Source organism: Aedes aegypti, chromosome 2 (genome assembly GCF_002204515.2).
Source record: "Aedes aegypti strain LVP_AGWG chromosome 2, AaegL5.0 Primary Assembly, whole genome shotgun sequence".
NCBI lineage: Eukaryota > Metazoa > Arthropoda > Insecta > Diptera > Culicidae > Aedes > Aedes aegypti.
Genome location: NC_035108.1, coordinates 322,174,580 through 322,200,159, shown reverse-complemented (window position 1 = coordinate 322,200,159; position 25,580 = coordinate 322,174,580). Strand labels below are relative to the sequence as shown.

The following is a 25,580-nucleotide window of genomic DNA, read 5'->3' as shown; positions in this document are numbered from 1 at the left end:
GACGATAATGTCTGTTTTTGATCCGTTAGGTCTGGTAGCGCATTTTGTTGTGCACGGAAAGCTGATTATGCAACGAATCTGGAAGGCTGGCCTAAACTGGGACGAGCAGATCGACGGAGAAATCTTGGAGGACTGGCGTAAGTGGAGCGGTTTGCTGACGACAATAGCCAAAGTGAGCGTCCCAAGATGCCTTCTTCCCGACAGTGGAGACACTACACAAGAACCACAACTTCATGTTCTGGTGGACGCTAGTGAGAACGCCTACGCTTGCGTAGCATACCTCAGAACTTCGTGCAATGGACTCCCGCGATGCACGTTGATAGCAGCGAAGACAAAGGTAGCGCCACTAAAACCTCTGTCAATTCCACGACTGGAGTTGCAAGCAGCGCTAATCGGTAGCCGTCTGGTGGACACTATCACCAAGGCTCTAACGATTCCAATATCAGCGCGATACCTATGGACGGATTCTTCAACGGTCTTAGCTTGGCTGAGATCGGAGACCCGGCAGTATCATCAGTTCGTCGGTTTCCGAGTTGGAGAAATCTTGAGCACGACTACAGTTAATGAGTGGCGAAAGGTTCCATCTAAGCTGAACGTGGCGGATCAAGCAACGAAGTGGAAGGACGGGCCTAGTTTCGACCCAAAGGACTGGTGGTATGCTGGACCAAGCTACCTATCCGACCCGGAAGAAAAATGGTTAGAAGATTCGGCGGAAAAGTTCACTACAACGGTAGATATGCGAGCGTCGTTTCTACTTCATCGAAACCAAGGTCAAGCTTCAATGGTTGCCGTGGAACGATTCTCAAAGTGGGTGAGACTGCTGCGCACCACCGCCTACGTCGTTCGGGCGGCCAAGCGATTCCTAGGACTGAAAGCGACCGGCCAGCTGATGCAGGAAGAGATGCAGACAGCTGAAACACTTCTGTGGCGGCAGGCGCAAATGGAGGCATACCCTGACGAATACGCGACTCTCAAGTACAACAAAGAACATTCAAGCAAAGAGCCGAAGCAGTTAGCAAAATCGAGTTCGCTGTTCAAGATGTCACCGATGATGGACGACGACGGAGTGCTAAGGATGAACAGTCGCATATCCGCAGCGCCAGTAGTTTCCACCGATCTCAAATACCCCATTTTTCTTCCAAAAGAGCATCGAGTAACTATCCTGCTCGTTGAAAGCTACCACATCCGCTTTCTGCATGGAAACAATGAGACGGTTTTTAACGATGTAAGGCAACGCTTCCAAGTTCCGCAGCTCCGTTCGGTCATTGCAAAGGTGGCCAAGCAGTGTCAACATTGTCGAGTGCAGAAAGCAGTTCCACAAGCTCCAATGATGGCACCACTTCCTGAAATCAGGCTAACGCCGTTCATCCGGCCCTTTACCCACACCGGAGTGGACTATTTCGGGCCCATTCTTGTCAAGCAAGGGCGCAGCACAGTGAAAAGATGGATCGCCCTTTTTACGTGCCTGTCTATAAGGGCAGTGCACCTAGAAGTCGTGCACAGCTTATCGACACAATCCTGTGTTATGGCCATCCGGAGATTCGTGGCTCGCAGAGGTTCACCTGCTACCTTTTGCTCGGATAACGGAACCAACTTCATCGGAGCGAACAATTTGCTGAAGGAACAACTCCGGACGATCAGCAAGGACTGTGCGACGACATTTACGAACTCGGCTACGAAGTGGCTCTTCAATCCTCCGCTTGCACCCCATATGGGAGGTCCATGGGAGCGCATGGTCAGGTCCGTGAAGGTGGCCATGGCGGCGATTGCGGACCATCCACGTCATCCCAATGATGAAGTCCTTGAAACCGTGCTGCTGGAAGCAGAATCAGTCGTCAATTCAAGGCCACTCACTTATATTCCGCTGGACCATGCAACGCAGGAAGCTTTATCCCCAAACCACTTTCTGCTATACGGAACACAAGGCATCAACCAACCTAGTCGGAACTTCGTGCACGAGCACTCGACACTGAGAGACAGTTGGAGACTAGCGAACTACCTTGTCGACACCTTCTGGACACGTTGGCTACGGGAGTACCTCCCTACGTTGACGTGCCGCACCAAATGGTTCCAGCCGGTACGACCACTAGAACCTGGAGATCTGGTCATTGTTGTCGAAAAGGGGAAGCGTAACGGATGGATTCGTGGGAGAATTACGGAAGTTCTCCCAGGGAAGGATGGACAAGTACGAAGAGCGGTAGTACAAACGGCACGTGGACTGATGAACCGACCAGCCACCAAGTTAGCACTGTTGGAAGTTCGAAGTTCGGAAGTCGAAGGATCGCCAGCCCGTATTGACGTATCGGAACTACACAGGCGGGGGGATGTTGGCGAAACCACAGGGCAGTTCTCGCACTCGAATGAGTGAGTCCCGACTACGCCCTTTTTGTTTGAACGATCCGTTGACTTGACGTCAATCCATTGACAGCTACGTCAACTGTAATCGGGAGTTTGACGTTTTGTTTCACCTTTTTTGCCTATCATTCTTCCAAATTATTAACGAGAAGTTAGAAGTTAAAAACTAAAGCTAAACCTAAAATAGTACGGATTTATAAATATTGATTGGATTGTATACAGGTTGAATTCGAAGGGTAACTATTGATAATATTCGTTAAAAACATGATTATTCTAAATGTAAAACTAATATCACAGGTTGAAATAACAGGGAAACGCTGTAAGGACAAAATCATAACCTAAAAGCTAAAAAGAACACCAAAATGTAAGTAATGCACTTAAAACTATGTGAAATGAACTTAATCTAACATGCAATAAATTAAACTTTTAGCTTTGAAGCTGTGTCAAAGGACCTGCTACCAAGGAGTGTTCAATTATAGTCCGAACTGCGATTTTTCCCAACAATAGATCATGCTTGAAGATATGAAACCAATATGCCATAGTATTCAGTAGCTTAGGACAAAATATGTATCATTAATGTAGAGGTTAAACATGTGTGTACTAAATTACAAAGTTAAAGGACAAAGCATATCACATTATTGTATCAAGAGTTATTATTCCATTCAATAATTTTGCATAGGATAGTCTCAAAGGAACTTATCAATCAAAAAAGTTACCTAAATTGAATCTACGTAAAAAGACCTCGTAAAACGATGTTTCAGTGTAATTCACTGGTCGGGAATAGCACCGGTTGATCTCATCAATCCATCCAGATTAATAAATTGAGTCTACTGGACGTGTACTGATTATTAAACAATTATTTATTATTCTTTTACAGTCAGGTTCTTGCAGTGTTCCGACGTGATAGTGCGTGGAAAAGGGTTTGGGAAATTTTCGGAATGGATGGAAGAACGGGAGAAATTTGACTTGTCATTTTGTATAGGAGATTGCATGCTATTTTTCAACAGCCTACTTGATGTCAGGACATAGTTTGCCGGAACCTCTAGTATGAAACATGAATGCAAACATATTGTCACGTACAAGATAAACTCGATGAAAAAGTTAACTATAAGAAAAACAGTAGTCTCGGCAAACATTGTTTTTCCATCATGCAGGCTGAATATCGGTGAATATCCTAAGATTTCGTTTCGTTACAAACACGTCGGGGTCTATCTTAGCTGAGCGGTTGGAGTCTGCGGCTACAAAGCAAAGCCATGCTGAATGTGGATGGGTTCGATTCCCGGTCGGCCCAGGATCTTTTCGTAATGAAAATTTCCTTGACTTCTCTGGGCATAGAGTTTCATACTACCTGCCACACGAAGCTCTCAGTTAATAATTTTAGAAGTGCTTATTGAACACTCAGCTGAGAAGCAGGCTCTGTCCCAGTGAGGACGTAATGTCAAAACGAAGAAGAACGGATCACTTCAGGAACATAACTATGAGAGAATTTTTTTAAAATCCGATTGCCCGTTTTCTAGCTAACTCGTGACATACAATTACCAATCCATTTCTATTCAGATAAAGACAACCTAGCTGCCCCGACAAACGTTGTATTGCCACATAGTGGGCTGCTTCAAGATTTTGTTCAAAACTTCCATATGAACTGACAGTTTCGTTTTTTTGATTTTCACGAAAACAAAACAATTTCAAAATCCGATAATCCGTTCGCAGTCCACTTCGTGACATACAAATACCTCATTTTCATTTTTGTAGATAGATGAAGTAGGTTTTTTTTTTAAATTTGGGAATGTGGATAGTATTGGAACTATCCATGAACCGACCTCATTCCATTTTATTCATGAGTTCGCCTTAAGACTAGTTGCAATAGCAAATACCACTGCTATGATGTTCCATGATAGAACTTCGCAAACAGTTAAGAAATGTTATGCCTCTGAACATGCAAACTTCCGTCCCATCAACTGAGAACAGCAAATCTTTCCATTTCCAGCCCTACAAGAATGCAAACAAATTTATTTTTCCCGTATACATACCATTGCACTCATCCTTGCTCGGAAGATACACATAACCTACAATAATTCCATTCCGGTTCCAAGCCATCATCAGTTCATTATCCTATTTTTCCATCTTCTTCCGGTGGTCGTGTTTGCAGAAAAATCCCAGCACCATTCGGACGCCCGAAGAGGACAAGGGCAAGGAGAACTACACCATGACGGGTTGGGTGGTTCTGGACCGGGCGTCGCCCATCTCCCGCCACATTGCACCGCTGTGTTCAGAGGCCCCGGAAGCGACGTACGCGCGAGACGTCGACCTCAAGGCGTGGGCCGAACTGCCAGGTAAGAGAGTCGACCGACGTGACGACCGTGTCACAGTGGTTTCTGTATCATACAGTGACAGTTTTCCAAAATTTGAGATAAGTCAGTTCTAATTTCGATTTTTGGCAACATCTTAAAGATGGAAGTCAGCTAAATTTGACTGCTATAAATTAATCACCTAGCAGGCTTTAAACAGCTGTCTCTCAACGAAGTCATAATCGATTTGAGTTCGATAAGTTTTATTTGGAAACTAAGTCCTTCATTTTTTTCCTTTTTTCCTTCAAGCTTTTCGATTTTTAACATGTTAACTTGTTACTTGTATTTTTTGTTTTACATTACATATTATGCAGTTTCAGAAAAATTAGTCACTAAACACTCAATGTTCAGTAGTTTTGTTTGCCTTTTTCGCCTCTAGAGATGGAAATTTCATGTTAATATTTAACTTTTACTAAGCAAGTTCCTCATTCAAATCTGTATCCAGATATATAATTCGTTTAAATTCATCGGTGGTTACTAAAAGAAGATAAATTTATATATCTGGAAATATCCCTTTTATCTGGTAGGCAAAATAAACCTTAATCTGGGGTAGAAAACAGAACTTTAACAATCGATTTGAAACGCATTTCAGGTTTTATTCGACTTTTATATGAAGGCGCGCCACTGTGCGTGCGCTAGGCAAATTTCTTTGATGGGACCAATTTATCCCGGTCACGTTCGCGTCGGGCCTTTTTCCTCATTTCTACATCCAAGCGTGCGTTTTTTTTTGCGGGCGAATCTGTTGATTCAGCGCGAAAGTTTGCCATTTTCGGCAAATCGTTCCTTCGAAGAAGTCAAGTGTGTGCGTGTGGTGTGTTGGCGGGACGGAATCATTTCACCGGCATCTGACACGTGCTGCCTCACAGCAGATTTGGCAGAATTTGGCTAATACCCATCATGGGTTAGCGTCCTGTTTTTCTTTTTTCGGCTATGAAGACGACACGGTGTGAAAAAAGCGTTGGTTAATGATATCAAATGGTTGCGATGGTTGGCAGAAGATGATGGAACACCACCACTGCTCTCTTTCTACACCGCGGGCGACACGCTTTGAAATTGGATTAAGTGTGGCTCAGAGGTGTTGGTTTTTGGATTAAAAAGTTTGACACCCTGGTTCGAGGAAAATGCGTGTCAATTTGCTTGGTAAATGCGATTTGCGACTAGGGACGAGAAAGGTCTTATAAAACTTTTTGATTGAGAGTGGGATTTTTACTTTAAGCAAATTGTTGTTTCTAAATGTGATTTGTTTGACTGATTGATTGAGAAGACACATAAAGGAACAGAACTTATGCAATATAAAAGCGTAACAAATGTGAACACATTCCTTATAGGATAAATAACAGAGTTCTACAAAATGATGCAATTTATCAAGTTTGTTATAATTAATGAAACATTGCCGATCATGGACCGATACAGATGCGATGTTTTTCTTCGCTTGCATTGATCGTTCTTCGAAATCAATTGAGGACACTTGAAGGTAATCGTATAAGGTTTGCATTTGAACATGATCTTACAATTGATTCTGTAGTATTGTGGTATTTCATGCAATCAAGTAGGCTAGAGAAGAGTGTCAAATTAGGATGAGGAAATAAACATTATTCTGATTCTGTACTTCACTGAAGCAAGATCTGTTTTGAGATTTCTACATTGGCGACGAGTATAAAGCACAAAAGTTCGTTTAAAGTAATGATAAAAAAAAATTGTAAAAAAGGGGAGGAGGAGATTAAGAAGAATAATTCTGGTGAGTCTGAAAACGAGAAGCAAACGCACCGAAAGGAGTCCCTGAGGATAACCGTTTGGCTGTGCGCAGCAGTAACTCGAGTGAGAGGAGAGTTGTGAGTATGGTTTGTTTTCCCGAAACAGTTATTCGCCGTTATGCGGGTGCAATAGTAATATAAAGTGTGCTGTTCCAATATCCCAATTTTGTCTCAAGCATAACAAATTGATGCCTTTTCAAATTTGAAACGAGTTCTTCTGGTTCACGAAAATCTAAAGGTTAAAGAAATTAGATATAAACAACAGGGAAGAAATATTTTACGAAAATCATGGCTTACTGAGGATCTTAAAAAACCAGTTCAGAACTAGAAAAATGATTTTTGAATTTTAATTACAATGTATCACAAATGCATATATCAATTGCAATATTCATTGGTGTTGAATTAATCTGCATTGAGTAATCATTGGTTTTAATTATAACATGATTATATAAAGAGGTAACATAAAAGCATTAGGTGTGAAAAATTACTACGGTTTTTTTTTATCTTGTTTGATTTATTCAGACAACATTAAATCAATCTAATTTGCTTGAAATTGTAACAGTTGCATGTTCGCAACTATCACATGTTTGTTTATTTGAAACTAAACTGTTTTATTTGATGTTTTGGCATGTACGAAAACTTGACCTCATAGATATTGGATTGTTGGGAGGAATACTCGCAATCATTGATTTTGAAAAAAAAAACAATATTTTATAACATTTTTAATTTTAATGAAAATTTGAATAATAAAGATTTTTATTTGATCAGATTAACTATATTGTTATTGAATAGAAAAATGAAAGAAGAGGTTTGTGCTTCAAAACAAACATTAGGATATGCAAAGTTGATAACAAGGTTATTAAACAAAAAGTTCATTAAATTTTGTTCAAGTCTATGTTGTTTTTGAAAAAAAAATGATGAAATATATTTACTTGCACTTAACGTTAGATATTTATTGAAATTGTAAAACAACAACAGAAATATATAGTCTTTATGAACAATTAATCAATGAATAACCATAATAACCAGTACTGAAAACTGTGAAATGATCACCAATGTTTTATGTGTTTAACAGTATAACAGTGCTGTAATAAAATTAAATACAGTATTGCTGTTTTAGAGATATGGGTCCGTTTTATGGGTCAACAGAGAGTTACCGCAGCTGACCACTGATTTTCACGAAGAAATCGATGATTAACTATGATGAAACTTTGGAAACCACGCCGATGACTGCTGTTTTTCCACAATTTGTACCTTACAAGCATGCTATGATTCAATTAATTGATTAAATAATGCAATGATTTTCGCAGCTATCGCTGGATGGATAAAATTTGAAAAGATCCGCAATAAGTCCAAAAACATTGTAAAAAAATGCTAATATAAGATAAATAATTTTACGATATCAAACTTAAAAATAGTAATTTTTATTTGTAACTGTTCCATGTTGAAGTTATTAAGAAGAAATGCTATGAAGCAGGAATGAATATCATTATAAATGCGTGAATAACAAACAATTGATTTCTGCATTGAAATGTTCAAGCGGTAATGTTTAATCACAGAGAACAGATGTAAAATTAAAGACCAAATAATTGTAGCACAGATAAATTGTAGTAAAAAAACGAATGACCAGTGATGCATACACTGGCATCAGAAGGTGGTAGTGAGTACATATCACATAAGAACAAAAAGTATGCGAGCGAGTAACTATTGACTTTTAAATAAATATTTGAAGTTTTACATTAATAAAAGGGACATTCACTCGTTCAACTTAAAACTATGTATTCGTCTAACATTTTGTTGAATTTTAGTTTTTAACATCTAAAACCTGGAAAATCAGACACACTATTGACCATGAGACCATACTTATGTTTAATCGTGTGAATTAAAATGAAGGTTCAAGACCACGATGCAAAGCACATAAGGTATGATCTCAGTATAAAATAAGCATTTATTTAGTTGGAAATGTATTACTGGAATTGAAAAAAAATATCAATTGTTGGAAAAGTATCATCCCATACTATCATTAAGATATTGAAGTAAATCCACCTGTCACTGAAGGGAATTACGGATTCCAGACGGTCATACGGAATTATAGGAGGTTCAAAGAACTTTAGTCTAATTCCTAGTAAGAAACGTAGGGAACATTGTGAATGTTCTAGTCCGTTTCTGTATCCAAATATAGGGGATAAAGTTATCCTAGTCTATTTGGAGTTGAAAAATATGACTGAATGAAGGGGATTACGAATCCTAGTCCATTCTCATGAACGAAGGGTACCTTAGAAGGTACCAGTCCGTTGAAGACCAAAATGAAGGAGTTATACTCAGTTCATTTGGCGTAATAATAATGTATCGCTTGATGAAGGAAGCCTGAAGATCTTTAGTCCATCTTAATAAGTGATAAAGAGATATGCCATGAGATGTAGGAAGTAAGTCTTCAGTCCATATATGGTAAAGGGATAAGCAAAGGAAACAAAAAGTTTCAGTATGCAATTTAAAAAGACCAGATGTAGGGGATCCGTCTCAGTTCTTCTGACAGTCCAGTCTACCATGAGATGTAGGAATTATGTCTTCAGTCCATCTATGGTAAAGGGATATGCACAGGAAACAAAATGTTTCAGTCTGCCTAAAAAGAAAAAGACCAGATATAGGAGATTCATCTCAGTCTATTTGGCAGTCCAGTATATCATAGAATGAATGAAGTTTATCAGTCAATTGAAACTTTTCATCTAGTGATAAAGGGACAACGAATAACTTTGTATGATAAGTTTCTAAATATAATTTCAATGTTTAAAAAAATGTATTACTTATAGTTTCTGAAGTAGAAAGTAACCTGGATTTACGGAACATACTAAGATGAGGCGTTACAACATCCGAGATATAGACTAAGGACAACCTATAGTTTGGCTGTAAACAGAAGGTCTATTCGGTAATGTATTGTTTGAAAACCAAAAGTGAGAAAAGAAGGAATAATAGAGGCTAAGTATACTGACGATGGTTAATATATTGTTATTGAATAGAAAAATGAAACAAGAGGTTTTTGCTTCAAAACAAACATTAGGATATGCAAAGTTGATAACAAGGTTATTAAACAAAAAGTTCTTTAAATTTTGTTCAAGTCTATGTTGTTTTTGAAAAAAAATGAAGAAATATATTTACTTGCACTTAACGTTAGATATTTTTTTTTCTTTTTTTTCCTGTTTTGAGATTTCTACAGATTCTAACTGCGCTTTCAGGACATCAGAAAACTTATTTGTGTAAAAAACTACAACCATAGCCAACAATTTCTCGGAACTGAAGATTTGAACCTGCGATGCAAGAGTTCCATTTGGTCCAAAATTAATAATAATTTCCATGTTATCTCATTTGTGTTTCCATTATGAGATTTCTGGTAGCTCTCATGAAATATTTTTCAGCAATTCCATCGGTTCAATTCTCTTTGGGTCAAACACTTGTTCCGTGCAAAACTTCCCAAAACTTCTTCCTCGTCAAGTCACAATCATACTGTAGCGAATTTCGTCCGTTGTTTCTTGGTATAGCTTTTGAACTGAAGTCATCACTCTTGTTGTTTCGTTACCGTGTTCTGCCAAACTTCCAACATGTAGGGATGTAGACTTGACTGTTGTAGGAAACGAGTAGAAACTTCCTCGCTAGATGCCTTTTTACAGTTTGTAGAAGGTTGCTACTCAGGACAGTATGCGGCATGTATTTCTCTGCCTCATGCATATTTTATGCTCGGGAAAAAGGGTTTTCCCTCCTCGGTTTGCTGCTACTTAGTGACGCGCCATGCTGCCGTGAATCGCAAGTCAGTCCCATCTGCATTTTCGTCAAAATTGAGTTGAGTTCAGTTTTTAACATATCTTCCAATGCTCTTTCAGCTGCCTTAATGAGATAATATGATTTGTTCGGAAAAATTAGGAAAAAAACAGCAAGTCAAATTGTCCCATAATGAAAAGTAACCGCATATCAGTCCCACTACAGATTTCCGCACCGTATAACACAAAAATGAACCATGCTTTGATCATCTTTATATTTTTCTCTGAGAGATATCATAGTGAAAAGCAATTTGTGAAACTTTCATTGAGATTCGAGCAATTTTTGCTGCGGAATTTTCTGCATGTTCGTATAGAAAACGAGTTTGGAAACTTCAAAGCCCATTTTCTCAATGCCTACTTCATACAGATGGGACTAACTTGCAATTCACGGCAGCATGGAACTAGGAGGTATCGTGTAGATACATCCTGGTCTGGTGCTAGACACGTTTGGTTCAGTAAATGTTTTGTTGCCTTCTCCATAAATCTACCGCAACGGAAGGTCATGTCTCGACATTAGCGAGTCAGTTCGTTTTCTACGGTTGCTTCGGATCGTCGACTATGTTGTTTGCAATAGAACGTCTCTTTCGCGTAAGGGAATGCGATATTTCCAATGACTCCGTTAAGGTGAAACATCTCGGAATTCAAAGATGGCCGGCACAATGGCCGACTTGTGCCCCTACTCACGTTTTCAAAGGCACTAAACTGGAGAAATAGTTGGCAAGCGGTTATGATCTTTTTATTTTAAGCTTTCTGCTTGTGCACAAAGCCAAAAAAAAGGTGCGCTGTTGTTGGATGCTCCCTTAGCGAGATTTGTGCCTTTGAAGTTTGAGTGCAATCTCAGAAGTTGATTCCAAACTGTGTCACCTTAAACAGCGTTTGAATCAAAATTACGTGATATTTCACGGAATCTAAAGTATTTTCCAAATTTTTCATTACAACTTTGGTATGCAGTAATTTTTACCTCAGGCGATACCATGCTTCGTTCCTTCCAGCGGGTGTCAGGTCATTTGGCTGAATGCTGTTTAATAATACAAAGAAACGAAAATCTTCTGGTGTTAGCAACCAAAGACAATCTTCCCGGTTGAAAAAATAGATAGTATTAAGATGAAAATGTAAGTTACATACTGAATAATTCAATATATAAAATTAAAAAAAAATATGTTCCATAGAAAAGAAAGAATTCCTTTTCAGTGTAATGAAAAATTGAGGCAGAAACAGTTTTTTTTTTCAGTTTTTCTTAGTGGTTTTAATTTTTCATGAAAAATATCATCCATTCCGACTCATACTTCATTAAAACCAATCCCATATATTTTTTCAGATGTTTTAGAAACTTTGCAATTGCTTTGATAAAAAAAATCTTTGTTTTTCTGATGCTTCGATTGAAATATGGGTTTTCAATTAAAAGGCTTATATGGCCATTTTCCACAAAATTGGCCATAACTCAAAAACGAAAAAAAAGTACATTTCAAAAATTTCAGCGATTAAAGCCTATGAAATTACTTGCTTAACCCCTCTACCGGCAGCTTCATTTTTTACCGCAAAATTCAAATTCAAATCGTTATAACTTTTTTGTTTTCCAATATTTTTGCACCATTCTTTCACAAGCTCTCAAAAAACTCTTCTAGTTTTAGGATCTGTGTCGATATTGATCGCTGGTCATCTGGTTTTGAAGAAATTCCAAAATTCCTTGGGGGACCGACCCGTAACTAGAACCCCCCGTTAATTTCTCAGGCTACAGAATTTTAATCGTATTTAGATATTCACTCTTCGAAACAATACATTAATGAGAGTATGTTGTGAAAAAATGAAGCAATTTGGTGCAGCCGTTTTTAAGTAATAACCATTTAGGTTCCTGGAACCACGCTGGCCAAATAAAGATCTTAAAAACTTCAAAAAACATCATATCGTAATTTTCAGATATCTCCAAGAATACTGAACCGATTTGAATGATTTTTTCAGAGAAGCTCCTTATTATCTGGCATTATATAGCCCACATTTTATTTTTTTGATAAATTGATCAAAAACAAGATGGTCGCCAAAAGTATTTTATATGGAAAATGTCGGTCCCCCAAGGAACATCGTAATATCTATAAAACCAGATCACCAATAATTAATATCGACACAGATCCTAAAACTAGAAGAGTTGTTTAAGAACTTGTGAAAAAATGGTGCAAAAAAATTTAAAAAAACAAAAAAGTTCTAACGATTTGAATATTTATTTTGCAATAAAAAATGAAGCTGCCGGTAGAGGGGTTAAAAATATATTTTTGAAAGTTTTCCACTAATTGGAACATAGTTTTTCCGGTTTTTCTTTACGAATTTTCTCAACGGTGGAAAATTTTGTGGAAAACTGTTTCCAGTTAATATTTTTTTTTATTTCTGAAAAAAATTGCTTTCATTTTCATAAAAACTTTGTTTTAACGATGCTTCTTTCTTGAGTTACAGTCACCCCACAGTTATAGATCAGCTAAGAATCATTTTTCAGAACAAAATGTGATTAAATAACATGGTGACGCTGTGCAAAACAAAATTACCTCCCTGGCCCTGCAGAATATAGTTGTTTTTGAGAATACACCTCAAAACCCGCGGTTACTTAGCAAAAAGTCTCGATTTCGATAGAAATTTCAAATGATGTCTATCCCGCAGATGTGGATCAGCGGGAGAGGAGGATCCTTATTATGGATCAAATCGGCTCATATTATGGGTCAAAACACTATAACAGCAATTTATCTGTGAGGTAAACGAATGGTGTGCTAGTGAAAGCATACGTTTTGGCGTTTCTTTCGAAATCGTCTTATCTTTGATTTATAACTGTGGTATGGTTTTCAACATCCCACAGTTATGAATCAACGCCTCTGGGAATGCGGTTGACATTTTATTTCCTACGGACGGCAAAAATATGCTTAAGCATATTATAATTGATTTCGATGCTGTACATATTTGTGGTTCACATATAGAAAATGTGTTCTTCGTAATTGCAACTCTATTTGATGAGATAGGGTAACGTATATAATTTGGACATGCATATAATTTGGACAGGCTGCTTGTTCTATGCTCATTCACAATGAGATGATGAGGAATTTATGTACGGAAAATCATGCATTGCATTATTAATACACTATGCTACTTAATAATGATGGCCAATTTCATAACAATTACAAATTGGCTTCAAAAATATCAAAACTGTAAATTGTATCAAAAGAACACATGTGAAACCTACGAATGCAAGAGGATGTATGTTTCAAGAACATACTTTAAACGCAATAATAGCGCTCAGAATAAGCATTCATAAAAGGTTTAAAGGCGGCAATATGATAAAATATGTCTAAAATTGAAGCTAAGTTCATCTAAAATCTTAACATTAGTATATAAGGCAAAATAGATTACGGTGTCCAAAATAGATTACGGTTTTTGTTCAGTTGATATAATTTGGCCATCTGATGAAACGCACTAGAATGTCGCATGCATGCATACTTACAGGCGTATTTCGTGGATCTGATGATATTTGCTTCCATTAAATGAAATTATTGATTATCACTAATATACACATCCAATAAGCGAAAAATGCATAAGTCACATGCTAACTCTTCAAACATTGCGATATGATCGTCCTTTTTAAGAAAACATTGAATAGATAGTGAGATAACGTCCCTGTCCAAATTATATTCACATGAGAGTGTCCAAAATGTATATTTGATGTCAGAAATGTATAACAGACAGGCAAATAAAAAACGCTATTTTGGCACCTATTGCTACAGTTTGTGAAAATATGAAGTGAAAATATTAGTATCCAAAGCAGTTAATCGATCGCCGTTTCCAGACATATCCTTAGCCTGTCCAAAATACATAATTTACCCTATTCCCGTTTTAATCCAACTCTGATCCATATCTGTGTGCTATCCATAACTGTTGGGTGACTGTATGATTTTTCAAAGAAAAGGCTCAAAATGGCACATTTGCACATATTTTACAAAATTTGCCATAACTCAATAACGAAAAAAAAAGTACAATTCAAAAATTTCAGCGATTAAAGCTTATGAAATTATCTTCTCAAAAATATTATTTTGAAAATTTTCCACGAGTTGGAGCATAGTTTTTCCGGCTTTCTTTACGAATTTCCTCAACGGTGGAAAATTTTATGGAAAATTTTTTCCAGTTAATATTTTTTTTTATTTTTGAGAAAATTTGCTTTCATTTTCATAAAAAATCTTTGTTTCTACGATGCTTCGTTCTTGAGTTATGATTTTTCAAAGTAAGTAGTGTCAGAGGAAAACAAAAAAATTCCAACTGAGTTTTCCGGGAAAATAATCGACCCTGAATTTTTCTCAATTTTTTTTAATTCATATATTGATGAGCCCTGCCTGTTGAAAAAGTTTCATCAAAATCTGAGACCCTTCGGCCCACTCTGTACGGAAATAAAAAAAATCCCCAACACCATGAATCAAAAAAGGATAGGGATCTAAAAGGGTTTTAATGAGGAATTCAAAAACGATATCATAGAGTTCACAATCTTACATTTTTAATAACCGAATTCAACTTTCTACTTCTAATAATCTTTACTTCTACCTTATCGTTCCTATCCCTTCTTGTGCGTGTCTTTTCTACTTCTTGTTTACTTCGTTCTTCATCGCATCTCACGAATCAATAGCGCTACAAATATAGCCCGTAGGCTGAATTTCGGGAACACCACAGAATTGCTAGGGGTTCATTGACGAGTTATCTCGTGTGCCCACGGACGGAAAAAAAGAGCTCTTATGTTCTACTTACAGGCCTGTTTTACTGCTGTTGCGATCGAATTTGCGGGACCAGCTACTGCATGCTAGAAATGGGTTGCTGGACGGATGGTGTAGTTGGTGGAGGGATGGGGGATGGTGGTATCGCTTGCGCTCGCTGCTAGTGCTGTTTGGTGTTCACCTAGCAGGGCTTCCACCTAGGCGCGATGGTGACGGCACGGCCCCTTCTGACCGTTGAATGACCGTCGGCCAGGGAATTCGCCAACTGACGGACTCGCTGGAGAGTTGTAGTTCCTAGACCGGAGACAGAAAGCCGTCGTACGGCTGTACGAAAACGAGATAATAAGACACTGCACATGGCACGCACATGATTTCAACCCTATCGCATTACCTTTCTGTTATAGCTCTTCTTCACACAACAGTATCTTAACGTGGTCAAATTAACTTCTGGTTTTATTCTACTCAGATCACTGCAATGAAACACGGGGGGTTAGCACTTGGAAAGACTTCTAAAATTTTCAAACTCACTACCTCGAACACCGCGGTTATTGGCAGAGCCACACTTCCTAAACGTTTTCGAGTCTCCAGGAAAATGATCGAGTGACTGTATTGTCCTCAGATAAGAAACCTCGAAAGATGGATAAGCCGGAAATGCTTCAGCCGAACGAGTACGATAAAGTTAGCTATTCATACTCCCAAGATCTTGCCTTCCCACTTTCCCATCAAATCCAACGACACGAAGTGAAGATGACCTTCGGACTTAGATCCGAGCATCATAGCCGTTAACGACAGTTTCTCTCCTTGACCTCGCGAATTCTGTTGCGTAACGATGGTTGCTGGTTGCATAACTTCGAGGCGAAGTTCTAATTCTTAAGCAGAGGCGTCTGGTCAGCCTGTTCAACCTGTTCATTGAACAGGTAGATCATTTGAATCAAAATCGTACAACTAATATAAAAAAGTAAATCAAATTCAACAAATTTTAAAATAGCATGAGTGTGCGTTCATACGTACTACATAGAAAGTAGCATAATAATTGTCCCAAGGCACCAAGAACGATCGCGTAGTGTGCTGAGTTCACGCACCATGTAAAAAGCTCGCTTGACATCCACAGCACAAGCGTGGTATTTCACCAAAGACAGCAGCGCAAAAGTTGAAGAGAAACTACTGTGCCTGTTCAACTGCTGCTGTTGAACCAAATCCCATATAACTAAGGTCCCACATACATTCACAGCTTAGTAATCTGTACACGCTCAAAAGCATACATGTGTGGAAACAACCCGTTCAACGAAAGAAGTTGAACAGGTTTTACTTTTTCTCCTTCCGAAATATTGGTGCACGCTAAGCAGTTTCCTAATAGAATGCATTTTGTTCGGAATAGATCGGATATCCAATGTCCATCCAGACATATTTACATCAACTTAGAAGGATATCCACATTATAAAATGAGAGGTTTTAATAATTAAAATCAAATTTATAACAATTCGAATGCATACCGAGCATACGTAAATTCGATTAATCCAATGTTAAACTAATTATTTCTGGTCTTTGGTGAAGTTAGCGCAGTCAATATGGAAACAGAGTGTTCTTAGAGTGCAAATTGCATGCTTTACGGTGCTAACTTTCATGCAATACGAAATCGGTTTCTCTCGACAGGTTCAACCAGCCGATTTGAACAAGCTGAAGAAGATGATAAAAGCTCAGGAAGAATGTATTATCAATGGAATTAGCGCATTTATTTTTGCTCCGTAGACTGCTCCAATGTCCATATTTTAATAATAGATGATTCCATATCTGTTTTCTCTATAGTTTATTGTGGGATTCATGTTGTTTTTAAAGAAGGATTAACCTTTCTAACGGGATTTTCGGCTCGCCACCGAAGCGGACAGCGTACAAATCATTCGCGATGTGTTCTTACGCTGCATTCATGCAATTCAAGTACCGCCGTGTGGGGTGACATTGGTGCTAGGGGGTGACTTTGACCGCCCTTTTTGATGCATCTCTTGAATTGCACGGGAGGCAAAAAACTAATCCATGACCATCTAGTGGCTATTTATAACGTATTCGACCTCCTGAAATAGTTTTTGACATTACTCGCAGCTGTAAGTGACACAAATCTCTGCCAAAAATAAACGAATTTGTAACAACATTAGGTAGAATCGAATAAATAAATAAATAAATAAATAACGTATTCTTGAAGCTTGCCACATTGTTTTCATTATTCTGGTTATAATTTGCTGTAAAAATCTTGGCCCAAAGTCACCCTTATGGACCAAAGACGACGGTATTGCTCATTTTAAATCCACATCCAGTGGCGGCGATAACGCGCAGATATGCGCGCAACGTCAACATTCAAGTAGGTTTGATTTTTTTCGTTCTTCAAGTACGCGAATGTTTGTAATTATCTAAATCTGAATCACTGCGACGATATACCACCATTTTCTGTTGATCGCATTCCGTGGATTTTTTTTGCAGAGCACAATACACACATATTCACATATTAGTTGTAATGCCTAAGGTTGGTCCCTTATTTAAAATTATTTAAATAAATAGTGTTTTTTTCTATATTTCTGCCGGATACACGAGATTAATATGCAGATGAAAACATTTGCAAATCAAGTAAAACGTACCAATAAATCGTAAAAAAATACACACTGCAGTTATTTTACTAAATGCAAGAATATATGCAAATACGCGCACATTGATACATTTTGCTATTTCTGATATGTTTTGTAGCTGAAACGTGCAAAATCTAGTTAATCACCAGTTTACCGTTTACATAGGCGTTATTTACCCAACTATAAAATATATTTTTCTTGTTGTTGCACAAGTGGCTTATTTGAGCACGCGACGCCTCTGTTCTTAAGCATGTATGTTGCGGCACGGTGCCGGGGGCCTTGCGGCCTGGGCATTCTCGGACAATCGCTCAACCGATACGGACGTAAATACTCGTTTGCTCCCGAAGAATATTGTTGAACAATAGTCCTCTTTGGCTATTGTTCTATTTTTTTGTGTTTTTTTTTCATTAGCGGAATCTTTCCCTGAGGGAAGAGTTAATCGGAACAATGGCCAACAGTGTAAGGAAGAATACCGTAAAACTCGTTTTCGGACCCGGTAGTAAAGTGCCGTCTCATCTGGAAGTGCTCAAGTTCTCCCTCGGAAACCTGAAATTATCAGCAGCGGATATCCACTCCATTTACAAAGACGAAAATGGAGGTCAGTTCTATGTGAAAGTGATCGATGAACCAACGTTCTCTGCCTTCATCGCGGACTCAGAAGAAAATTACAGATTTAGTTATGACGACGGTTCAGTGACCGAGGTACAAGTGGATCAAGCGTGCCGTATCTTCCGATACGTGCGAATCTTTAACCTGCCGCCCGAAATCGAGGACCGTGAAATCCAATATGTGATAGGTCAATACGGTACAATACGGCAACACGTGCGCGAACGTTTCCCTAGTGAAGTGAATGTTAACATTTTTACGGGTGTGCGTGGCGTCCACATGGAGGTCTCCAGAGAGATTCCAGCTCACCTCTATGTCGGACATTTCCGAGCTCGTATTTTTTTATGACGGGCTGAAAAACAAGTGCTTCTACTGCAAAAGTGAAGGTCACGAAAAATCTAACTGTCCGAAGCTAGCTGCGGCGGCAACACGTGGCGGTGGTGCTGGAGGGTCAACCTCTAAAGCACCAGGTGCGTCGTCGCTGGGGAGGCCCACTCGGCAACACAATGGAACGCTACCACCATTGCACTATGGGCCAGGGACGCAATCTGGCGGGACAAAATTAATAACTTGGTAACGAAGCGTTTCCGGTATTTGGTGTCTTCGGCAAAGTTTTTTGTAATAACGAGGACCATCTACTGACATAAACGGATAGTTCGTAAATCGTCCGCATAGGTGGCGCCACAATCTAACTTTTTACCGTGACGTTCTAGAGACTTGGCATGTTCGGCAAAGTTGTTCATTTTGATAAAATAAACAACTCTCTCGAAGACGTCAAAATTCCACAGCCTACTGTTTTCGAGTTATTGGCAAAATTAGAGAAAATTTGTGAAAAAACAATTTTTTTCACTCAATTTGACATTTTTCCTAAGAATCATGTCATATAATATTTTTTGCTGATAAATATATAACAGACGCAAGCTCTGGTGGAAAAATTTTAATAATACGACAAACAAAAATTAAGAAACTATGAAAAAACTTCAAAAATAGAGCAATTTTTGAACCTTAATATCTACAAAAGCGCAAAAAATCGCAAGCTCAAATTTTCAGGCAACATAGAGCAATACTTGATGAAACGGATGTCAAAATTCCAGAGAGGTATATTTTGGTGTTTTTGAGATATTTCATTTTTTACAGTGATTGTATTACTCCTATACAGTTAGTTTCCATGAGGAATCTGAAGGGACGATCGACTTTAAGAAATAACGAGTCGTGAAACAAAAACTTTGGAAAAACTGTTTAAAAAAGCCTACATAGTAGCCATGAAATTCAGCTTAAGAGCAGTTCCTTGAGTTGATATCGAGTAATGTAGATGAAAGTGTAGATTAAAACTGGGTACATAATTTTTTTTCTTCAATAATTCAAATGGTATAGTATGCCATGATAAACTTGATCATGTATCAGTTAATTGTTGCCATGATGGTTCGAGGTGAGTAATTTATTTTTGTGAATGTGTTACTTTTAACACGGAAAATCAAATTTTGAAGCATATTCATGTCGATATCTCTAAATACTAAAATTTCAGAGCGCACGATCTCTTGTCCGGAGCTTGTATGTTTGTTTCAAAGCGGAAAGAGCGTTGATCCTTGGATGTTTCGAAACAGAGAATACAGATCAAAGGTATCAATTTGGAGATTCCTTCGATTTTGAGAACTGTTAGGTTGTTTAATTTTAAATATGTGTTTAATCAACGGATTTGCTTAAATTTTGAGCTTCCGGAAAATTGTAACAACGAATTCGAAATGAAATCCAAAGCCAGCTTGTACTGTGAGGGGATATAATAATTTCATGAAATAATAAAATATATTTTTCCGCTAATTTTAAAATACACCTAAATATTTGCCACGAAAATATTAATCGCGTAATAAAAAGAAAACCGTAAAAAAAAATCAAAAAATCTCAAAAACACCAAAATATACCTCTCTGGAATTTTGACATCCGTTTCATCAAGTATTGCTCTATGTTGCCTGAAAATTTGAGCTTGCGGTTTTTTGCGCTTTTGGAGATATTAAGGTTCAAAAATTGCTCTATTTTTCAAGTTTTTCCATGATTTCTTAAGTTTTATGCGTCGTATTATTAAATTTTTTCCACTAAAGCTTGCGTTTGTTATATATTTATCAGCAAAAAATATTATATGACATGGTTCTTAGGAAAAATGTCAAATTCGGTGAAAAAAATCGTTTTTTCACTAATTTTCTCTAATTTTGCCAATAACTCGAAAACAGTAGGCTGTGGAATTTTGACGTCTTCGAGAGAGTTGTTTATTTTATAAAAATGAACAACTTTGCCGAACATGCCAAGTCTCTAGAACGTCACAGTAAAAAGTTAGATTGTGGCGCCACCTATGCGGACGATTTACGAACTATCCGTTTATGTCAATAGATGGTCCTCGTTATTACAAAAAACTTTGCCGAAGACACCAAATACCGGAAACGCTTCGTTACCAAGTTATTAATTTTGTCCCGCCAGATTGCGTCCCTGGCCCATAGTGCATTGGCGGCGACATTTTCAGAAGCTTCCGTGAAAGACACCAGCAACAAGCAATCCAACGTAAGTAAAGCTATCCACGGGGCTAATCGAGTCGAGCACATGGCCGACGAGACCAGCGAGAGGGACAGAGCGATGTGCAAACGCTCGATAAACACTTCTTTCGAAGGTTCAGATATGGATGAGACACACGTCATTAGTAAAAACAATGGAGCCCCATCAACGACAGAAATACAACCAAAAGCAGTCAGTTCTACTGGGAAGCACGGAGGTAAACCAAAACGTAACAAAAAGTGAAGCAGCATCAAGCGTGCTCACAGAAAGTTTTAAATTCTAGAGCATCCATGTTTTCAAGAAAGATAGCGTCTATTAACATAAATGCAATCAGCAGCACACAAAAGAAAAATTTGCTGAGGGACTTCATTAAGAATAATGATGTTGACGTCATTTTCTTACAAGAAGTCGCCTTTGAAAACTTTAATTTCATTTCGAGCCACGTAGCATTCGTAAATATTAGCGATGATAATAAGGGAACAGCGGTTCTAGTGCGTAAAAATGTGGATTTCTCCAACATTTTGTTGAATCCGAACGGTAGAATTACTTCCATAAGCGTCGGAGGAATTAATTTTGTTAATATCTATGCCCATTCCGGATCTGGTTACCGTAAGGAACGAGATGTATTATTTACCCAAGATATAATCCCTCATATGTCGAGCAACGAGAGTAATGTAGTTTTAGGTGATTTTAATTGTATTTTACTCAAAAAAGATTCAAACGGATCGGTAAAGAACATAAGTCAAGGTCTCAAACAGTTAGTTGAAAATCTCAATCTTAAAGATATCGGAAACACTACTCAAGGAAAAACCCATTACACTTTCTTTAGAGGTGGAACAATGTCCAGATTGGACAGGGTTTATGGTCCTGATTCCTTCATGAAACAAGTTCGTAGCTTTGGAAGCTTAGCAACAGCGTTTTCTGATCATCATGCTTTGATTGTTAAGTATGAAATTCATTCAAACGATGATGTTACAGTATTCGGTAGAGGCTACTGAAAAATTAACCCCTCCTTGCTACGGGATGAAGACCTCAAAAAATGAATTTACAAACGTAATCCGAGAAACTCGAAGGAGAGTAACGTACAATGAAAATTTTTGCGCATGGTGGAATAATCATTTGAAAACAAAGACAAAGTCTTTTTTTAAATCTAAAGCGTTTGAGTTGAACAATCAAGTGACTAGTTCGAAAAGTTTCCTATATGGATGTTTAACCTTCCGCGGATGTTAAGAAAAACAACTTAATAAGATACTGGGGTCATTATGACCCAGAAATGTATACCCCTATAAATCAGCGAAATATCAACCGAATAATGAAATTTATGCCGCAGTCGAAAGATATACTCCTCAAGATTCTGATCACTACCGGAATACCGGTTCCGGATTAAGTGGCCACCGGGAATCGGCTACGAAGGGGACCATGTTGGCCACGTGGAATTTCAGTACACTCAGTCCAGAAATCTGCAGTCATCACCAAATTGTATAAGATGCAGGTCATATAGGAATGTACTGTCTTCAGCAAACTTGTTTCGGGGACCAAGAACTTCCACATGAGATACACTTTAGTTCAGAACTCGACCACGACGTGGCACCAGCGTCGATATAAACTTCCGGTAGAGGCTAATTATGCGATAACTCGAGATCGCGAGCACATAGAAGGATGCTGTCTTCGGCAAAGTTGCTCAGGAGGATAAGGACTTCCACATGAGATACAATTTAGTTCAGAACTTGACCACCGCGTGGCGCTAGCGTCGATATGAACTTCCGGTAAGGGCTAATTATGCGATAACTCGAGATTGCGAGCACATAGAAGGATGCTGTCTTCGGCATAGTTGCTCAGGAGCATAAGGACTTTCACATGAGATACAATTTAGTTTAGAACTCAACCGCTGCGTGGCGCTAGCGTCGATGTGAACTTCCGGTAAGGGCTAATTATGCGATAACTCGAGATTGCGAGCACATAGAAGGATGCTGTCTTCGGCAAAGTTGCTCAGGAGGATAAGGACTTCCACATGAGATACAATTTAGTTCAGAACTTGACCACCGCGTGGCGCTAGCGTCGATGTGAACTTCCGGTAAGGGCTAATTATGCGATAACTCGAGATTGCGAGCACATAGAAGGATGCTGTCTTCGGCAAAGTTGCTCAGGAGGATAAGGACTTCCACATGAGATACAATTTAGTTCAGAACTTGACCACCGCGTGGCGCTAGCGTCGATGTGAACTTCCGGTAAGGGCTAATTATGCGATAACTCGAGATTGCGAGCACATAGAAGGATGCTGTCTTCGGCAAAGTTGCTCAGGAGGATAAGGACTTCCACATGAGATACAATTTAGTTCAGAACTTGACCACCGCGTGGCGCTAGCGTCGATGTGAACTTCCGGTAAGGGCTAATTATGCGATAACTCGAGATTGCGAGCACATAGAAGGATGCTGTCTTCGGCAAAGTTGCTCAGGAGGATAAGCACTTCCACATGAGATACAATTTAGTTCAGAACTTGACCACCGCGTGGCGCTAGCGTCGATATGAACTTCCGGTAAGGGCTAATTATGCGATAACTCGAGATTGCGAGCACATAGAAGGATGCTGTCTTCGGCATAGTTGCTCAGGAGCATAAGGACTTTCACATGAGATACAATTTAGTTTAGAACTCAACCGCTGCGTGGCGCTAGCGTCGATGTGAACTTCCGGTAAGGGCTAATTATGCGATAACTCGAGATTGCGAGCACATAGAAGGATGCTGTCTTCGGCAAAGTTGCTCAGGAGGATAAGGACTTCCACATGAGATACAATTTAGTTCAGAACTTGACCACCGCGTGGCGCTAGCGTCGATGTGAACTTCCGGTAAGGGCTAATTATGCGATAACTCGAGATTGCGAGCACATAGAAGGATGCTGTCTTCGGCAAAGTTGCTCAGGAGGATAAGAACTTCCACATGAGATACAATTTAGTTCAGAACTTGACCACCGCGTGGCGCTAGCGTCGATGTGAACTTCCGGTAAGGGCTAATTATGCGATAACTCGAGATTGCGAGCACATAGAAGGATGCTGTCTTCGGCAAAGTTGCTCAGGAGGATAAGGACTTTCACATGAGATACAATTTAGTTCAGAACTCGACCGCGACGTGGCGCTAGCGTCGATATAAACTTCCGGTAGAAGCTAATTATGCGATAACTCGAGATCGCGAGCACATGGAAGGATGCAGTCTTCGACAAAGTTGCTCAGGAGGATAAGAACTTCCACATGAGATACAATTTAGTTCAGAACTTGACCACCGCGTGGCGCTAGCGTCGGTGAACTTCCGGTAGGGGCTAATTATGCGATAACTCGAGATTGCGAGCACATAGAAGGATGCTGTCTTCAGCAAAGTTGTTCAGGAGGATAAGGACTTCCACATGAGATACAATTTAGTTCAGAACTCGACCGCTGCGTGGCGCTAGCGTCGATATGAACTTCCGGTAGAGGCTAATTATGCGATAACTCGAGATCGCGAGCACATGGAAGGATGCAGTCTTCGGCAAAGTTGCTCAGGAGGATAAGAACTTCCACATGAGATACAATTTAGTTCAGAACTTGGCCACCGCGTGGCGCTAGCGTCGATATGAACTTCCGGTAAGGGCTAATTATGCGATAACTCGAGATTGCGAGCACATAGAAGGATGCTGTCTTCGGCATAGTTGCTCAGGAGCATAAGGACTTTCACATGAGATACAATTTAGTTTAGAACTCAACCGCTGCGTGGCGCTAGCGTCGATGTGAACTTCCGGTAAGGGCTAATTATGCGATAACTCGAGATTGCGAGCACATAGAAGGATGCTGTCTTCGGCAAAGTTGCTCAGGAGGATAAGGACTTCCACATGAGATACAATTTAGTTCAGAACTTGACCACCGCGTGGCGCTAGCGTCGATGTGAACTTCCGGTAAGGGCTAATTATGCGATAACTCGAGATTGCGAGCACATAGAAGGATGCTGTCTTCGGCAAAGTTGCTCAGGAGGATAAGAACTTCCACATGAGATACAATTTAGTTCAGAACTTGACCACCGCGTGGCGCTAGCGTCGATGTGAACTTCCGGTAAGGGCTAATTATGCGATAACTCGAGATTGCGAGCACATAGAAGGATGCTGTCTTCGGCAAAGTTGCTCAGGAGGATAAGGACTTTCACATGAGATACAATTTAGTTCAGAACTCGACCGCGACGTGGCGCTAGCGTCGATATAAACTTCCGGTAGAAGCTAATTATGCGATAACTCGAGATCGCGAGCACATGGAAGGATGCAGTCTTCGACAAAGTTGCTCAGGAGGATAAGAACTTCCACATGAGATACAATTTAGTTCAGAACTTGACCACCGCGTGGCGCTAGCGTCGGTGAACTTCCGGTAGGGGCTAATTATGCGATAACTCGAGATTGCGAGCACATAGAAGGATGCTGTCTTCAGCAAAGTTGTTCAGGAGGATAAGGACTTCCACATGAGATACAATTTAGTTCAGAACTCGACCGCTGCGTGGCGCTAGCGTCGATATGAACTTCCGGTAGAGGCTAATTATGCGATAACTCGAGATCGCGAGCACATGGAAGGATGCAGTCTTCGGCAAAGTTGCTCAGGAGGATAAGCACTTACACATGAGATACAATTTAGTTCAGAACTTGACCACCGCGTGGCGCTAGCGTCGGTGAACTTCCGGTAGGGGCTAATTATGCGATAACTCGAGATTGCGAGCACATAGAAGGATGCTGTCTTCGGCATAGTTGCTCAGGAGCATAAGGACTTTCACATGAGATACAATTTAGTTTAGAACTCAACCGCTGCGTGG

The 25,580-nt window shown here is 39.3% G+C and overlaps 1 protein-coding gene across 1 annotated transcript in view; it reads left to right on the top strand.

The window, feature by feature from the left end:
* Nucleotides 1-25,580, top strand: part of LOC5564147 (out at first protein) — a 323,500-nt gene that overhangs the window by 253,557 nt on the left and 44,363 nt on the right. The window contains exon 4 of the mRNA XM_021845821.1: nt 4,505-4,688. Within this exon, the coding sequence (XP_021701513.1) occupies nt 4,505-4,688 (184 nt within the window). The remainder of the gene's footprint in view (nt 1-4,504; nt 4,689-25,580) is intronic.